Raw genomic sequence first — 14004 nt, forward strand, 5'->3', positions numbered from 1 at the left:
GTCATGCCCAATGCACCCACCCACATTTACCCAGAGTGTGCTCTACCCATCTGCTAAGTGTCTCCCAAGCCAGTCAAATTGACTACTCAGCTTAACTGTCACAGGGGCCTGTTGCTTCCTCACTTTGGTTGTGCCCAGTGGTATAGACCTACATGATGCTACACGGGGTAGCAAGAAATCAAAGTCTCTGAGAAACAGATTATAGAAAGAAAAAAAAAAAAAAAAAAACTGACTGAGTCCTCAGGCAAAGGGAAGCTGTGCCCCACCTGGTATTCTCTACTTACTACTTAATCGTGGCCCTGAGAAACAATGGCTGCGAGTGGAGAGACAGTGCTTCCCTAGCCACTTGTTTCTCCTACACTTAGGTGGTGTTGGTCCTAGTGACCAACTGCGACTGGTGTTGGGTTTCTTGTGGAGAGGGACATCCCAGGGGCAGAGCTCCTAGAGCTGCCTAGGTAGAAACCTCTTGAGCAGAGATGAACCATCGCTCTGAGAAATGTTCAGGAAGTAAAGGTGTAGGTTGTGTCCACAGGGAAGGAATGGAGACATGAAACCTGTACCCGTGTGCTGCAAGAGAATGACAGAAACAGGGTGCACCCTGGGACATGGTTCTGGGACATGATTCTCCAAGCCACATGCAGCTGCCTTTGGATTGGACTCAACTTGCTTACAAGAGAGTGGGAAGCCAACGTTGCAGACAGTGCTTGGGGCCCTGTTCAGGGCAGCAGCCTTGTATGCCAAGCATAATCCTCACTGGACAAGTGTGAGATGACCCAGAGGCCTGAGAAGGGTGGCAGGTGACCATGACAGCCCATGCAGGTACCACACAGAGCCACAGGCTGGCTGAAGGCAGGGTAGTTGTGCCATCTTTAGATGTACCATTTCTTGTTTGTGTAAGTGCAGCTGTGTTTGGGGTGGCATTGGGCCTAGGTGACTGTCAGGGAGCCACCATTGCTGTCCCCTCCCTCACCCCTTCTTGGTGTCCATGCCCAGTATAGCCACTTCCCTGAAGCTGGCAGCAGGGAAGCATATCCAGCTTTGGTTTTGTGTAATCCTCTCAGTTCTTCCTCTGAAGTAAGTAACCTATAGAAAGAATAAATGTCTGGGGACCCTGAGCAGAAGGAGCTTTGGTCTGCCCTGGCTTTTTATGGCAGTGGCTCCTCTGCCTTCTGTATCTTTATTATTCATACTATGTTATGCAGAGATGGGGGTCTCTACCCTGGTGCATGCACACTCTAGAGTTGTTGTTAGAAGTACGGAGGGTGTGAGAAGGGAGGGGGCCACAGTTCACCCGATAAGGGAAGATGGGGAGGAGCTGGGTAGAAGAGGCTGCAAGCCAACTGGGAAGGTTGGGAACATCCCAAGAGTACTGTACCAGGGGCCATGGGTGAAAAGCCCAGTTGGCAAGGCCTAGAGACTGATAGGAGGCCAGGGACTGCAGAGGCACAGTGGCAGGGCTGAGGTGGCTTGGAACTGCCTGAATGTAGGTGGGGCTGGACCTTCAGGCCAGAAGATGTGCTGGACACTGTGGGGTGGTCCTCACTGGGCTGCTGCTTCATCTCTTTGCATGTCCAAGGGGGGCCCCATTGTGATGTGGAGTCTGTGACTATGTCTCTGTAGAGGCCTCAGGCCTGCTCTGATGCTCAAGATTCCATGCAGGTTCTCAGCTTTGGACATACCTGTGCTGTCATGCTCCATCAGCTGGTAGGAGCCGCCTACTTGGCAAATGCCAGGCCCACAATATCCACCTTGGACTTTCAGCCTCCAGCACTATTGAGAACATTCAGTTGTTTTTTTGTTTTGTTTTGTTTGGTACTGGGGATCCAACTCCGGACCTTGCACTTACAAGGTAGGCAGCGGAACCACTGAGCTAAATCTCCAGCCCTTCACTTATTTTTAAGCAGCAGCATCCTCTCCCATGTCTGCCCTAACTGGACAGAACTAGCTCCTGTCCCTTGGATGGAGCATTTTTCTCAACCAGCAGGCCTTTCTCCTGTCCTTGCTTCTTCTGAAACTTGTCCCCACCTCTGGCAACCAGGAGCAGAAACCCCAAGATGAAGGTCTGCTCTGACCCTGCCTGATCCTCATCTCTCACAAGCAGGGCCAGCCCACCTCACCTGCCTTCAGGTAACAGGGTTTGTACCCAGTATCAGGCACACATCAAAGCTGACCTCTCCAGCACTCTGATCAACCCTTACCCAGGACAGTGGGAAAGCCAAACAAAATTGATAGAATCACTCAAAAGCTATCAGAGATGTACCACACGGTGGGGGTAGAGACAGTTCAGCCTGTGTGTATCTTTCCCCTAGTGGTGGATCCCAATATCTCAACAGCCACACTTTCTTCTGGACTCCAAAGCCTGAGGGTAGCCATGAGTAGTCTCACCAGGACAATCTGTCTTATGGACTCAGCTGATCTTCCCTCCTGATGGCCTACTAAAAACAAAATAAACCTAGAGCTCAAATTACCTTTTACAGTTTTCATGTACAAGGACCATAATTTCAAGCCGGGCATGGTAGTTCATGTCTGTACTTGAGAGGATGAGGCAGGCGGATTACTTTAAGTTTTTTTTTGTTTGTTTGTTTGTTTGGTTTTTTTGTACGGGCGATTGAACTCGGGTCCTTGCGCTTGCAAGACTTCCAGCCTCCAGTGCTGTGGAAAATTGTTGTTTCTAAGCCACTTAGTCTATGTTATTTTGTTATAGCAGCCTAAAGGGGCTTAAAATTAGATTAAACAAAGCCAAGTAGAGAATCAGTAAATGGAAAGATAGAACAGAAGTACATACATATTCTAAAGTCATGAATGAAGGGCAAGAGATTCAGCTAAGTGGTTCCAGCACCTCTCTCAAGTTCAAGGACCCGAGTTTGATCCCTGGTACAAAATAAAATAAAGTCAGGAATGGAAAATATACAACATAGCATAAAAACTATAGCGTGCATAGTGAATGTGATTGTGAGTGAATATCCAGGAATTTTCCAAAAATCATAGATTTTGATCCACAGAAGAAATTCTAAATAGAGCGCCATACCTAGGTAGCCTGGTGAAGAGAGCAGACAGCCCCTACCTCTCCCTGGACCATCCTGGGTCTGGTCCCAGTTATATCAAGCAAAGTATGGTGAGTGTAGTGGCCATGTACTTGCCTGGCTGTGCCACCTGGGTGGTCCATGAGCAAAAGAGGCTTAGAAAAGGCCAAGTGTCCAGTGTGACCCGCCACTAGGTAAGCAATTTGGACATTGTCATTCCCAGGGGGCCTAAGTGTACCTTAGTGAATGGGTGGAAAAAATTTTGTTCTATTTCTTGGTGTAAGTGTAGGGGAAGACTCCTAGGAGCCTCCTGTTGAAAAATGGGGCCTAAAAGCCTGGTATGGTGTCATGCTGCATTCACCTAGCTGGGCTCTTAACAGTTGCCCCCCCAAGGGCCCTGGGCACAGTGCTCTTCACAGGCACATCAGTAGCTCTGCCTTGTGCTGTAAAGTTGGGGGACTTTGGGTTAGGCTTAGGGGAAGGGCACAGGTGGTTCCAGGGAGAACACTGGGAACCCCCAGACTAAGTAGTGGGACTGGGCTCACATCCTCCAGTAATTGCCACCTGCTCCCTCACACAGGACGTCCTCCCTCCGATGGAACTCTGGCACCAAAGAGCGCATGCTCATCAAGGTCCCTGACCGAGAGCCCAGCTTCCTTGCCCCTCAGGGGAATGGCTACACACTGGAAGGCCAGCCTGGGGGCCGCCCCCGCAGACCCTCTGGCAGCCAGCACTCACCCAACCTGCAGACGTTCACCTCTGATGCAGATGGCGCTGTCTTCTTCCCAGAGAGGCGGCCCTCACCTTTCCTGAGGAGAGCTGAGCTCCCTGGGAGCTGCTCCCCAATACTTGCACAGACTCGGAAGGCCTCCAGTGACTCACAGCCCTCCTCCCCACGCTATGGCTATGAGCCTCCACTCTATGAGGAGCCACCTATTGAGTACCAGGCTCCCATCTATGATGAGCCCCCCATGGACATGCAGTTTGAGGTTAGTGGCCCCTACCAGGCTGGCTCCCCACAGAGGTCACCAGGCCGAAAGCCTCGCCCATTTCTGGCCACCACCAAGCAGGCCCCTGCTTCACCCTGCCAGCAGCTGGTGCGCACCAAGCAAAGGTGCCCTGAGCGCTTCCTGAGCCTGGAGTACAGCCCTGCAGGCAAGGAATATGTCCGCCAGCTAGTGTATGTAGAGCAGGCAGGCTCCAGCCCCAAGCTGCGCTCCGGGCCCCGGCATAAATATGCACCCAACCCTGGAGGTGGCTCCTACTCCCTGCAGCCCAGTCCCTGCCTACTGAGGGACCAGCGCCTGGGAGTCCTGTCAGGAGACTACAGCACCATGGAGGGGCCTGAGCCACGACACAGCCAGCCACCCACACCACTGCCACAGGCCCAGGAGGATGCCATGTCCTGGTCCAGCCAGCAGGACACCATGTCCTCCACAGGCTACTCCCCAGGCACACGCAAGCGGAAGAGCAGAAAGCCTTCTCTGTGCCAGGCCCCCAATACCTCCTCCACTGACGGCCCAGGGGACCTGCTGGGCGAGCAGCCCCTGGCCGAGGAGTGCTCCCCATGCGGGCCTAGCCTTGCCCAGGTGAAGCGTGCAGAGGCTGAGGCAGATGTTGCACGGGGTGCAGCTGAGCCCTTCCTGGCGCAGGCACGGCTGGCCTGGGAGGCACAGCAGGCCCACTTCCACATGAAGCAGAGGGGCAGCTGGGACTCCCAGCAGGATGGCTCAGGCTACGAGAGTGATGGTGCTGTGCCACTGCCCATGCCAGGGCCTGTGGTGCGTGCCTTCAGCGAGGATGAGGCACTGGCCCAGCAGGAGAGCAAGCACTGGAAGCGGAGCACCTTTGAGAAGCTGGGCTTCCCCCAGGTCCTGCTAGAGAAGAGTGTCTCTGTGCAGACTAACCTGGCCTCCCCGGAGCCTTACCTCCATCCCTCCCAGGTGAGGCTGCATGATGGGGTGGACAGGGCAAAGGGCCCCTGAGAGCCAATGGTCAGCAGAGAGCCCACGTGTCTGGCATCTGCAACATGAGAGTGTTTTAGACACCGCAGGCAGTGAGGGTGCAGCCTCACAGGGCTTCCTTGACCATGGACCATCTGGAAGCTAAAGCTGTGTCCTGAGGACCCAGCAGGCAGGCATCAGGCACTGTGGTGGCTCACCAGAGCTGCTCCCCACAAACCCACTTTGTACAGGAAGATCTGCTAGGAGGCAGTAGCCATTTGGTTTCCCCTGTTACAAGCACTGCTAGAGCCAAAGCCCAGGTCCAGCCTGACATGTCCTCCATGCAGTGCCAGGAGTACAGGCCCCACCTGTACCTCTGTCCAACTGCTCAGTGTCTGAATATCAATATCATCAGGTCTTCCCTACTGGAGACCACCAGGCCTCCAGGATTCAGGTGCCCATGACCCTAGTTGTCACTTCCTAGCCCCTTATGCATTCACAGCAGCGTCAGAGTCACCACTGAGGGTGGCCTGATGTCTGCCCGGTGGTCCCAGGGACTGCAGGGGCAGAGAGAGCCAAAGGCTTTCTGGAAGTGGCATGGCAAGTGACACCTGGACGACAGCATCCTGGCCTTCTGAGTAGCCATAGAGATTTTCCAGGCTGGAACACTCAGAGCTGCCCCTGGTCAGGGTTTTAGCCCCCTGCTGCTAAATGTGGGAGGATAGGGTAGCACTTCTTTAAAAAGACAGCAGAAGGTCAGGGATTTAGCTCAGTGGCACCGAGCCTGCCTTGTGAGCTCAAGGTCCTGAGTTCAATCCCTAGTACCAAAAAAAGCAAAACAAGCCACACACCCGCACAGGGTTACCCACAGCTGTGGAAACAGAATGAACAGTAAAAAAGCCACCCCTCTCGGGAGCAGGGTCCATGGGAATATCTGAGAGCAGTGGAGAAGGCAGGCACTAGGGCCAGTACTGGGTTATGCAGGGATGGGCATGGCAGGGAGGCCCTGATATGGAAGCTGGGTGTTAGTACTTTGTTAGAAAGACAGCAGAGGTCCAGGGATTTAGCTCAGTGGCACCGAGCCTACCTTGTGAGCGCAAGGTCCTGAGTTCAATTCCTGGTACCAAAAAAAAGCAAAACAAGCCAGACACCCCCACAGGGTTACCCTGTCTTCCCTACCTTCACCTGGGCTACTGGGTCCCTAACTGTGGCTATCATTTGGCCACAATGTGGGGAGTGAGGCTGGGCACTTGCACCCTGATGGCACAGTCCGGTTTGTCCTTCCCAGTCTGAGGACCTCGGTGCCTGTGCCCAGTTTGAGAGCAGCCGGCAGAATCGCAACGCAGTGCCCAGCTCCAGCTGTGTCTTCCCCACCTTCACTCTCCGCAAGCCGTCCTCAGAAACAGACATTGAAAACTGGGCCTCCAAGCATTTCAACAAGCACACCCAGGGCCTCTTCCGACGGAAGGTATCCATCGCAAACATGCTGGCCTGGAGCAGTGAGTCCATCAAGAAGCCCATGATTGTGACGAGCGACCGGCATGTGAAGAAGGAGGCCTGTGAGATCTTCAAGCTGATTCAGATGTACATGGGTGACCGGCGGGCCAAGGCTGACCCCCTGCATGTGGCTCTGGAGATTGCCACCAAGGGCTGGAGCATGCAGGGCCTGCGGGATGAGCTCTACATCCAGCTGTGTCGCCAAACTACTGAGAACTTCCGCCTTGAGAGCCTGGCCCGTGGTTGGGAGCTTATGGCCATCTGTCTGGCCTTCTTCCCACCCACACCCAAGTTCCATTCCTACCTGGAGGGCTACATCTACAGGCACATGGACCCCGTCAATGACACCAAAGGTAAGGCTCTGAGGTGGGGGCGAGGCCCATTCTCCAACAGGCTCATTGGCCCAGCCCCATACTTGAATGCCCCTTCAAGCAGACACACATATCTCCTAGATCCCTGCCCCAGGGAGCCTCACCTGGACCCCAAGGCCAAGTTTTTTCTGGCAGAAACTAGGGCACGTGGCCTTGTGTCTCTGCTGGTGGTATCCACTCTGCTCCAGGCCCACTGTGGTTGGTTGTCCTCCTCGACAAGGACAGGAGTGGTCAGGTTCTGTGCACTTGCTGTATTTGACTGTCATCCCACAGCCTGGGGTCAACTGCCACATAATACTCAGGCCCTCGGTTCTTAGTGGGGTCCTGCCCAAAGGCTTGAACAGCGAGAAGCATGGTTACCACTATATGGGGCCAAAGCCCAACCATGGGCTTCTCATATAAGGAGACCAGCCAGCCTCTGAGCCAGAGCAAGCTGCCTTGGGTTGAAAGATGGGCCAGCACAGATCACCACCTGGTGATGGCCACTTGGGGCCATGTCCAAGGCTGTAGGGGTGATAAGCTGGCCTGTGTGGCCTGAGCCTCTCAGCCAGGCAGCACCCAGTGGCCAGCCTACATCCTGAGCTGGGCAGAGTGGCCACAGACCAAGGCCACATCCTCTACCCCACAGCCATAAGCATTGACGGCACAGCCACGCTCATGTAGCACACACATCCGTTGGCTCATACACACCACAGGGCATGGGAGGCTAGACCTGGCTGTTGCAACTTTGCCTCTACAGAAACAACCTGGCCAGAGCCATCAAGGCCTTTCTATGGTTCAGGTGTGGGACCAGTGTGTGTAGAGACAAAGTGGAGGTTGCAGGGCACTGGCAGGTTCCTAAGGACAGGGTACTAGGTACTGAGGTCCAGTACCTCAGCCACCTGGGAAATTTCAGAATCTGTGCAATGTAGTTTTCAGCACAGATCCTAGAAAATGCAGAGCCTATACTGAGGACAGAGGACCCAGTACCTGGTCTTCAGGAGCAGGTGGAGTCCTGAGGGCCACATCCCAGTTGGTTTCAGGGGTGGGGTACCTTCTTGGCTTCCAAAGAGTCTTTGAATGTACCTTGAGCTAGAGGCTATGGAATATGTCTTCGCTGCTCACAGAGCACATAGCCCACAGTAGGCACCCAAAAATGTGCTGAGTAAAAATATGAACAGTGAAGTTATGTGACAGTGTATGGGTCACACTGACCAGCAAGTGTGTGGCTGGATTGTTCCACCGTCTGGGTTCTTGGAGGAGTTTTGCCCCATACCCTATGCAGGGACACAGAGGTCTGTATTTCTGGACATCTCATCTCCACAGGGTTCTGGCTCGCTCCTAGAAGAGAAGTGGGATCAGCCTGGGAGCCATAAGTTTAAGGCCCCCATTAGAAGCCTATGAGGTCTCAGAATGTCATGGCCTATATATAGCAGGAGCTGGAGTTCTATGTGGTCCCACGAGAAAGTACCCTGCATCCAGTCAGAATCCCATCCCCAGTCCCAGGATCTAATCCTAGTTTTGCCTCTCTGAGGCTCTGCTTGGTTTTAGGCCCAGAGGAGAGATGCACACACACACACAAAGTGGCCGTCCTTTCTTCAACAGGCCCAAGGCTCCCTCCAGCAGTTTACTGTCTTTGGCCAGTGCTGCCTTTCACATGCAAGTAGCCCTGTCCAGAACGTGATGCTGGTCAGGAAGACAAACCTGGCCAGCCCTGAAAGATGTAGTCTGTTCTCTAGAGGACAACTGGTGAGCCATACAGCCCTTTACATAAAGAAAATTGCATCTGAGAGGGACAGCATCTCTCCAAGAACATGTGGTGAAGGGCAGAGCTAAGCCTGGCTCCTCTGCTTGGTACATCACTGTAAATTGCCTGCTGCCGCCTCATGAGCCTTTGACTGATTGGTCCACCGACATGTGTGCATGACCTCCACTGTATGGTCACCATCCCAGAAAGGAAATACTATGAGGTGACACTAGCTTAGCCTGGGTCTTACATGCTGGCATCTAGTGGCTGATACGACCAATTATCTCCTAGTAGTCCCCCTCAAGCAGATTGTCTCAGACCTTGAGGGATGCTTGGCACTGGACACCGGAGGTTGCAGGAAGGAGCACTTCTACATGAGTCGTGTGTAAGGTGGAGCCCTGATGGGCCTCGCTGATGCCCAGTCTCTTATACTCTCAGCGAGACTTCCCAGCTCCCAGTCAAAAATGACACTTTGAGCACTGCGTTTGTTTTGACTCCACCTTGCACAGACACACACATGCACATGCACACACACAGGGAAAACAGTATAGCAGTCCCTCAAATAGTCAAAAATAGAATTACCCTGTGATCAGTAGTTCCACTTTTGGGTCTATTCCCAAAAGAATTGAAATAAGGACCCCAACAGATACTTGTACACCCATGTTCAAGGCAATATATGTAGCTGCAAGGAAGAAACAACCCAGTGTCCACTGACATATGACTGGATAAACAAAATGTGGCATATACAGAAGTGGATTATTATTTTTACTTTATTTTTATTTTTTGGTACTGGGGATCGAACTCACGTCCTTGCATTTGCAAGGCAGGTGGTGGAACCGATGAGCTAAATCCCCGGCCCCAGAAGTGGATTATTATGAAGCAGTGGATTTTTATAAACCCTTTAGAAGAAAGGAAATTTTGCTGTACATGCTACCAACATGGATGGATCTTGAGGACATCATGCCAAATGGAAGAAGCCAGTTCCAGAAGAATAAAGACTGTGATTCTACTTCCATGGCATCCTTAGTTGTCAGGTCATGGAAACAAGGGTGGAATGGTGGTGCCAAGAACTGTGGAATGGGGCTAAAGGAATGAGTTTTTTTTTTTTCCCCAGTACCAGGGATCAAACTCAGGACCTTGCACTTTCGAGGGAGGCACGATGCCACTGAGCTAATCCCCAGCCCTAGGAGTTAATGTTTAATGGGAACAGAGCTTCAACTTGGGAAAGTGAAAAACTTCTGGAGATAGTGGTGAGAGTTGCACAATAATGTGAATATATTTAATGTTACTGAACTGTACACTTAAAAATGGTTAAAAAAAAAGCTGGACACAGTAGCACATACCTGTAATCCCAGCATTCCAGGAGGCTGAGGCAGAAAGATGGCAAGTTCCAACTCAACCTGGGCAACATAGTGACTTAAGGACAATTTGTCTCAAAATAAAAAGATCTGGGGATGTGGCTCGGTGTGAAGGCTCTGGGTTTAATCCCCAGTACCTCAAAAAGAAAATAAACAGCCACAAAGATGAAGCAAATGGAAAAGGAAAAACAACTGTTTGGAAAGCTGGAGAACACATGGGTAAGTGGCAGGAAGTTGACTTGGCAGGTGAGGAAAGGTAGATACAGCAGACAGTAAGAAAGCTGAGAAGCAGGCAGCAAACCCTTAAAAGCTCAGGAGTAAATAGAGCCAGCATCCTCTAACTGGGCAAAGGAAGGCCTTGGGAGCTGAAACAAAAGGATTTGTCCAAAGTCAGAAACAAAGCAAGCTGGGCAGCGTGACTTATACCTGCGATCTCAGCTAAGCAGGAGGCTGAAGCACACACAAAAATCACAAATTTGAGGCCAACCTGGTCAACTTATCAAGACCCTGTCTCAGTAATCCCCATTACTGCAAGAAACAAACAATAAAACCTGCAATACACAAAAAGACTGGAAAGCAGATTTCAAACAGATACTTGTATACTATCTTCAAACAGATACTTACATGCCATTTTCATAGAAGCAGCATTTGTAATATTGAACAGGTGAAAATAGGCCAGGGATTTAGCTCAGTGGCACTGCACCTGCCTTGCAAGCACAAGGTCCTGAGTTCAGTCCCCAGTACCACAAAAATAAATAAAATAAAACACTGAAACAAAATTATATGATGCAGGGCCAGGGATTTGGCTCAGTGGTTCTGCCACCCGCCTTGCAAGCGTAAGGACCTGAGTTTGAGCCCCAGTACCAATAAATAAATTAATTAATTAAAGTTGGGCTGGGGATTTAGCTCAGCAGTTTGGTGGCCTGCCTTGCAAGTACAAGTACCCGAGTTCAATCCCCAGTACCAAAAAAAAAAAAAAAACAATAACAAAATTATATGATGCAAAAAGGCAAAAATAATCCAAATGCCCATCAGCAAATGAATGGATAAACAAAACATGATGGGTCCATACAATGGGCTGTTATTCACCATAAAAAAAGGAAGTTCTGCCGGGCATGGTGGCACATGCCTGTAATCCCTGCACACGGGAGGCTGAGGCAGGAGGATCACTGTGAGTTTGAGACCAGCCTGGGTTACATAGTGAGTTCCAGGTCAGTCTCAACTACACAGTGAGACCCTGTCTCAAAAAAAAAAAAATTTTTTTTAAATGAAGTTCTGACACAGACTACAACATGGATGAACCATGAAAACATTATGTAGACAGAAAAGGACAAACACTGCATGATTCCACTTATATGAACTATCTAGAACAGGCAAATTTGTAGAGTCAGAACGGAGGCTCAGAGGAGGTGAGAATAGAGAATTATTGCTCAATGAGTACAGAATTTTAGTTTGGGAAGATGAAATGGTTTTGTAGATGGTGGCATTTGCACACAATATTATAAAGTGGTTAATGCCATTGAATTGTACTTCTAAAATGATTAAATGCCTAACTGTATTTTACCACAGTTAAAACACTTACATATATGTTGATATCATACTTAGTGGTAGAAGACTGAATACTGTTGGGCTTGGTGGTACACACTTCTCCCAGCTATTTGGAAGGCTGAGGCAGGGACATTACAAGTTCAAGGTCAACCTGGGCAACTTAGCAAGACCCTGTCTCATAAAAACCAAACCAAACAAAAGCTTTTATATAGCTTAGTGGTAGACTGTCTCTAGGATGGATCCCCAGTACCACAAATACACATTCATATTCTATCTCTTGCTGTCTCTCTGCCAAAAGGATATGTAAGACCCTGTACTAAAAACTATAAAATGTTGCTGAATATAAAGAAGGCCTAAGTAAATGAAGAGGCATACCATGTTTATGAATAAGAAATTCAATATTTTTAAGATGCCATTTTGGGCCAGGGATTTAGCTCAGTGGTACTGCCACCTGCTTTGCATGTACAAGGACCCGAGTTTGATCCCCGGTACCAAAAAAAAAAAAAAAAAAAAAAGATGCCATTTTGCTGGGTGTAGTGGCTTGTATTTGTAATTCCAGCACCCAGCCAGAGCTACACAGTGAGTTCAAGGCCAACATGAACTACATAGCTAGACCCTGTCTCAAAAAAAAAAAAAAAAGTCATTTTCTCCTAAATTGGTTTATAAATTCAATCATAATCAAAATCTTAATGCTTTGCTTTTTTTTTTTCAATTTTTGGAAAGTGACAGGCTGATTCTAAAATTCATAGGAAACATAAAGGACCGAAAATAGCCAAAACTCCTTTTTTTTAAGAAAGAGCAGAGCTGGGCTGGTGATTTAGCTCAGTGGTTCCACTGCCTGCTTCACAAGTGCAAGGACCCAAGTTTAATCCCTATTACCAATAAATAAATAAATAAATAAATAAATAAATAAATAAATAAATAAATGAAAGAAGAAAGAAAGAACAGTTAGAGCAATCAAGAGAGTATAATATTGGTGTAAAGGTAGACACTGATCTGTGGAGCAAAACAGAGATCCCAGAAATAGACCCACAAGAGTATGGGTCAGTTTTCAAGAGAAGGGCATGGGCAGTTATGCAGAGAAAGGGCAGTCTTCCAGAATGGTGCCGGGACAGCTTGATATCCAAATGCAAAAAAAGATAAATTTTAAGGCCGGGCCTGGTGGCATACCTATAATACCAGCACTCTGGAGGCTGAGGCAGGAGGATTGCCTTGAGTTTGAGGTCATCTACATAGTGAATTCCTGGCCAGCCTGAACTACATAGAGAAACCCTGTCACAAAACAAAGATAGTCCACTCCGTTCTCGCATGTGGTCCACCCTTACACTGTAGAGTGTACTTCTTTTTCTACTTCTACTTGGCCCAAACTTTCTCTGCAGAGCCTCTTTTCCTACCTCTAATAAAACTTTGCAACTGTTAAAAAAAAATCAGCCTTTATACTATATTCAAAAATTAACTAAAAATGGGCCGGGGATTTGCTCAGTGGTTTCACTGCCTGCCTCACAAGCGCAAAGACCTGAGTTCGATCTCCCATACCAAAATTTAAAAAAAAAAAAAATTAACTAAAAATGAGTCTTAAACCAAAATATAAACTCTAAAACTTCTAGTAAGTGTAAATCTTTACTTGAGTTAGGCAAAAATTCTTATATAACACCAAAAGCACCCTATAAAATAAAAACATTGATAATTGATAAGTCAGACTTCATCAAAATTTAACCTCCAGTGGGCCAGGGATTTAGCTTAGTGGTGCTGCTGCCTGCCTTACAAGGGCAAGGTCCCGAGTTCGATCCTGTACCCCCCACAAAAAAATTTAATCCCCAAGGTCATTGTTAAGAGATTGAGGGACTGAGAATGTAGTTCAGTGGTAAAGCACATGAGGCCCCAGGTTCAATTCCCAACAGTGGGGTTGGAGGGAGAGAGAGAGAGACAGGCACACAGACGCACGCATACAGAGACAGACAAACATCGGACAAGCAAGGAGTGAGAGCTAGAATGATCACTGTGGTAATGGATTAAAGATGGAGGCATCAGGATAAATTCATATTTGAGTTAATAACAGATAGAGTGGCTACATACAGAAATATTTATCAATGTGTGTTTATGCAGGTGTTAACAGACAAATATATTTCCTTGCTTTGTCAGGCAAGAAGACCTAGAAGAAGGGATTTCCCATAGCTTCAAGCACACCTATCACCTAGATCTTCGATTTTAAATACTGTTTTTCATTACAAGGATGCACAGTTCTTAGGAAGGTGGCTGGCTTTAGGCAAAAGAGAGCCAGGCATGGCGGTGCAAGCCTGTAATCCTAGCACTCAGGAGGCTGAGGCAGGAGGATTGCCACAGTTTGAGGCCAGCGTGGGCCACGTAGTGAGTTCAAGGCCAGCCTGAACTGTATAGCAAGACCCTGTCTCAACAAGAACAAAAAGATATGGGAGGGGGTGGGGATTTAGTTCAATGGTTCCAGCACCTTCTTTGCAAGTGCAAGGGGCCAAGTTTGATCCCCGGTACAAAAAAAAAAAAAAAAAAAAAAAAAAAAAA

The 14004-nt window shown here is 49.0% G+C and overlaps 1 protein-coding gene across 7 annotated transcripts in view; it reads left to right on the forward strand.

Moving 5' to 3' along the window:
- Positions 1 to 14004, forward strand: part of Arhgap39 (Rho GTPase activating protein 39) — a 100738-nt gene that overhangs the window by 79297 nt on the left and 7437 nt on the right. For 6 of the 7 annotated variants that reach the window (XM_033760792.1, XM_010630458.2, XM_010630460.2 and 3 more), the window contains 2 exons: positions 3604 to 4966; positions 6255 to 6816. In XM_033760792.1, the coding sequence (XP_033616683.1) occupies positions 3604 to 4966; positions 6255 to 6816 (1925 nt within the window). Of the gene's footprint in view, positions 1 to 3603; positions 4967 to 6254; positions 6817 to 9387; positions 9884 to 14004 lie in introns of those variants that run through there. The other variant, XM_010630461.3, reaches the window with a different exon arrangement.

The sequence above is a fragment of the Fukomys damarensis genome, unplaced genomic scaffold (assembly GCF_012274545.1).
Source record: "Fukomys damarensis isolate Sample0158 unplaced genomic scaffold, DMR_v1.0_HiC HiC_scaffold_5, whole genome shotgun sequence".
Classification (NCBI taxonomy): Eukaryota; Metazoa; Chordata; class Mammalia; order Rodentia; family Bathyergidae; genus Fukomys; species Fukomys damarensis.